General features: G+C 47.1%; 1 protein-coding gene across 1 annotated transcript; it reads left to right on the top strand.

The window, feature by feature from the left end:
* Nucleotides 1-674: 674 nt before the first annotated feature.
* On the top strand, nt 675-2,805 carry LOC119285547 (guanylate kinase 2, chloroplastic/mitochondrial-like). The gene is made up of 4 exons (XM_037564844.1): nt 675-971; nt 1,067-1,198; nt 1,291-1,482; nt 2,179-2,805. Exons 1-4 carry the CDS (start codon nt 765-767, stop codon nt 2,515-2,517), a joined length of 870 nt encoding a protein of 289 aa, XP_037420741.1. The 5' UTR covers nt 675-764; the 3' UTR covers nt 2,518-2,805.
* The last annotated feature ends 2,072 nt before the right edge of the window (nt 2,806-4,877 follow it).

Genomic DNA, 4,877 nt, shown 5'->3' on the forward strand with positions numbered 1-4,877 from the left:
ACAAGCCCCTTTGCCCCTGTTGATCCCGCAAGCGGCGATAGGTGAGCCGTAGCTTGACCTGGCCATCATGCCTCCCTTGCATCTCCTTGGGCACGGCTGTTGGTCGACGGTGGCTACAACATGGCCATTCCCCCTTCCTCGGCTGGCGGATCGCGACGCGGGCGGCAACAAGTCGACGAGGGTGTAACGCTTGCATGGGGCGCGGTGACAAGGGGGCACTCAGCTACGTTGAGGGTGGGAGGTGGCGGAACGGCGGTGGTTGCACGAGAGGTCTGCGCGATAGTGGTGGCGTGCTAGCGGCGGCGGGGCGGCTTGGGCGGAATCTGGTTACTCGACGTCCGTGGGCGATGCGAGAGGGGGGAAGGGGGTTGGCGGGGCGGCGATGGCGACGACCACTAGAGGAGGCTCTGCCTTGATACGGTGTCGAGTTTGCTGCCGCCGGGTACCCTTTTATTGATCGATAGGGTACTGCGTTTGGTCCGAACCAATGCAAGCGGTTTGAGAGTTAGCATTAGAGATGTCCTAATTTCACACTGGTAGACACGCGCTTGCCCTCACGGATCTAATGAGGGTTAGCATTAGAGATATCCTAATGTCACACTGGTAGACACGCGCTTGCCCTCACGTACCTAATGATGTGACTAACACGAATCTCACCGGTCGCTGCCGTCAAAACCCCTCAAACCCTCTCCTCCTTCGTCTCCCTTTCCAATCCAGCAATCCCCACATCCTCCGCCCCTTCCTCTCGTCGCGCAACCTTCCCGATGCTTCTCTCCCGGCGCTTCTCCTCCGCCCTCGCTCGTTCCGCCTTCCTCGCGAGATGCCCCCTTCCACCCCGGGCCCCTCCGCCCCCCCGCCCCCTGCCACGCCGCCTCATGTCCTCCTCCTCCTCCTCCTCCTCCTCCGGGTGGCACCACTCTTCCCGTCTCCCGCCGCCGCCTCCTCCGCCGCCCCCGTCCTTCTCCGACAAGGTATTGGTCTAATTCCATGTTGCCGCGGCTGTCAGATTTCTCTCACCTCCACCTAAAGCTTATTGTGGTGTTTGTGTTGTGGTGTGGCATTGTAGGATCAGCTGTTCCGGGGGCTGGAGGCGGCGCTGGGCACCACGTTTAGCTCCGAACCGCTGGCGCCGCCGCCGGAGCCGATGATCCTCGTCATCAGTGGCCCGAGCGGCGTCGGCAAGGATGCAGTCATCAAGGTGATGCCGCGCAACCCCTACCCTTCTTGTAATGCGGCCTTGCTGTTTGTTTGGTTGCCTGTTTGAAATGTCGGGTTTGAACTGTTCACCAGAGGCTGCAAGAGGAGAGGGAAGAGATCCATTTTGTTGTTACGGCGACGAGCAGAGCAATTCGGCCAGGTGAAGTTGACGGGAAGGACTATCACTTTGTCACCAAGGAGGCGTTCCTCACCATGATTGAAAGGGAGGAGTTGCTTGAGTATGCGCTTGTTTATGGGGAATACAAGGGGATTCCCAAGCAGCAGGTGTGCTATCACTTCACCTTTTCTACATTATTATATCGAAACCAAGCTTGTTCAATATCTCTGTCAATCAATTTAGTGTACTAGAATTAGAAGGCTGCTCATATTCGTCTTACAGAAACCAGAATTATCCAGCATGTGTTGTTGGGTTGATGACCAAAGTATAATATGAGTTGTCTGCAAACCTATGTTTCGTTGATTGCCTGAAAATTATATAGATATAAGCTAATAACGTTTGCAAATATTCACAGCCATGTAAACGGCATCAACAATTATACTTTATGTTTATAGCTGTGACACAGCTTCAACCATAGTGTAGATTGTCGAACCTACTGATGCCAATTCTCAGCTGTAGGCACTTTTTTTCCTTGTGTTTCTTCTCCAGTTCCTTGTAGTAATGTGTGATAACTGCATATAATATATCATTTGGTTACCTGTCCTGTTTGTTTGTGATGGTAAAGTTTAAGTAATAGAAATGCTCTCTTGACCTATTTCTGATAACTGAATTTTATGACTTCTGAATAGACAAACAGTGGAATACTAGTTTTCCCATCAAAATGTCGCCAAACCCAACATCACAACACAAGCATTCTAATCTAAAGCGCACATGAAACTCAATTAGATCATATCAGTTTATGACTAGCAAAGTTCATAGAACCATCTGGCTTAAGTACTCATATTTATTACTTTGACACGCAGATCCGTGATTACATGGCCAAAGGACATGACATTGTCTTGAGAGTCGACATTCAAGGAGCAGCAACTTTGAGAGAGATACTTGGCGAATCTGCAATTTTCATCTTTCTAGTTGCAGAGAGCGAGGAGGCACTTGTCAAAAGGCTCATTCACCGTAAAACTGAAACTACAGACATGCTTCTTGTCAGAATTGCAACAGCCAGAGAGGAGGTGAGGCGGATGAAATATTTTGACTACGTTGTTGTCAATGCTGAAGGGAAGCTTGAGGATGCTGTTAAACAGGTTGAGTCTATCATTGATGCTGAGAAGGCAAAAGTCCAAAAGCGTAATGTCCAGATCTAGTTAAAGCTCATATGTCCATACCTGTCACTTTGATCAGTACAAGTTCAATCTAGTGCGATGAAATTAGGATTGACAAATTTGACTGACTTTGCTTGGAACAGTAGCCAGAAAGTTCAGCACAGTGCCAAGTCATGAGGGCTTTACATACTGAGATATCCTGGAGAGTTAACTTTCGCACAATGCTGAAGGGCAATGTACTCGATCTTTGCTGGGATGTATATTCAATTAACATTCTCGTTCAAACATTCCTGGCTAAAAATTGCCCTTTTTAATACTTTTCAGTTTGTATTTTCCTGTAAAACTGCACCAAACATCTACTCCCTCCGTCTCATAATGTAAGATCTTATTACATCCAATATACTTGCATATTGGATGTAATAAGATCTTATATTATGGGACTGAGGGGGTATTTGAGAAGCCTCTTAAAAAAATCATTTGTATGCAATGCTGGTACGCTTGATTTATAATAAGCTTTACTGATGAAACTAGCCTCTCTTTTTTCTTGTACATGGAAAGAGAACATATAAAAGTTTGGTCTCGTTGTTGAACTACAGGCTACGGACTCTTTGGTTCTAGGCCTTGTAATGCACATTTTGCCACACATTCTTTTTGCCAAACTTGGCCAAGTTTTGTTCAATAATATTGAAGTTACAAGTTGGCATGCCTAAAGGGATCTTGTACCACGTTTTGAAATGCACTCCCTCCGTTCCTAAATATAAGTCTTTGTAGAGATTTCATTATGAACCACATACGGATGTATATAGATGCATTTTGGAGCGGAGGGAGTATGTGATGTGAGGCCCTAGTATGGCAAAAAACATCTTGTCTAAGCGAACCAAACAACCACTAAGCTTGTCAAGCTTGCCTTACCTTAGGTGCGGCAATCAAAGCCAAACTTATTAGTTACAAACTGAACAACCTCAAATTTTGGTTAGGGGGGAAGATAACACATGTTTAAACAACGACCTTCCTGCCCGAAAAAAAATGCAACCCATGATGCATATACTTTTGGCGTGTTTGGTTACTCGCATCACTTTCTCGCTTCCGGTGAGGAGTTCGGCCTGGCTAGGTGAATATACAGGTAAAAACCACGCTGTGCAGATTGTTTGATTACCTGCATCCTCCTGAGCAATGCTTGTTTGGTTACATGCATCCTCCTGAGCAATGCTGAGAAGAAACTTACACAAGATTGTTTGGTTACTAACATTTTCTCCTCAGATGCAACATGCTGCTGTTTGCTTGCGAATGCACAATGATTAATCTCACCTCTTATTCATGTGGTGAACTTACCTAGAGCAGAAATATGATGCTCAAGAAATAAGAGAAGGCCAGTTGCAGGTAGAAGAAGGTGTGGCAGCCCTCAGATGCTCATCCAACGGTCACGTAAGCATCAAACGGCCACCAAACCGCTGGGCATGAATCGTTTTTCAGCCCATTGACGCCCAAGTGTGACATGATGTACAGTCGGTAGGGAGACGTAAATCTATGAAGCTACTAGTCAAAGGAAATTTCAAACGGTCGACCGGGTGCGAAGATTTTGCCAAAATTCATCAGTTTTCATAACATGCCCACATGAACACGTTTGTATGGCATAGTAGGAGATGTAGATCTACTCGTCCACGATCGTTAATACATAAACATGCAACACGAAAATCGTGTGAAACAGTGAGATGAACCTAGTAGTCAAAGGAAATTTCAAACGGTTGACCGGGTGCCAAGATTCTGCCAAAATTCATTGGTTTTCATAACATGCCCACATGAACACGTTTGTATGGTATAACATGAGATGTAGATGCACTCATCCACGATCGCTGAAATATAAAACATGCAACACAAAAGTCATGTGAAACAGCAAGATGAAGTTAGTGGTCAAAGAAAAATTCAAACGGTCGACTGTGCAAGAAGATTTTGCCCAAATTTGTCTAAAAAATCTTCAAACATTAGCACAATATTCAAGATATACAATTCAAAAAATTAGGAGCATGTTGTCTGAATGAAATGACAACATTGATGTGCATCTTTTTCGTGTAGAGCTTATTTCAAACCAAAGCGCCGTTGTAGCTTAGAAGGTATCATGGAAAGGTGATTAGAGCATCTCCAACAGCCGCGCCAAACTAGCGCCGCGCCGCAAAATTCCCCGTTTTAGCGCGCGCGCAACCGGAATAGTTGCTCCAGCGGGCGCGCGAAAACAGCGCGCGCGGCATATGTAGTTCAGCGAGCGGGCTGAAACTCAATCACGTGCCGCTTATTTGCTGCGCCCGCTCCCGCGCGCTCGCTCGCACCTCCCACCCCTCATCCAGCCGCGCCGTCGCCGCCGACCGTTCCGCCGCTTCCCCGGTCTATCCCCGCCCCGCAGCGGC

The sequence above is a fragment of the Triticum dicoccoides genome, chromosome 4A, assembly GCF_002162155.2.
Source record: "Triticum dicoccoides isolate Atlit2015 ecotype Zavitan chromosome 4A, WEW_v2.0, whole genome shotgun sequence".
In the NCBI taxonomy this organism is placed as follows: Eukaryota; Viridiplantae; Streptophyta; class Magnoliopsida; order Poales; family Poaceae; genus Triticum; species Triticum dicoccoides.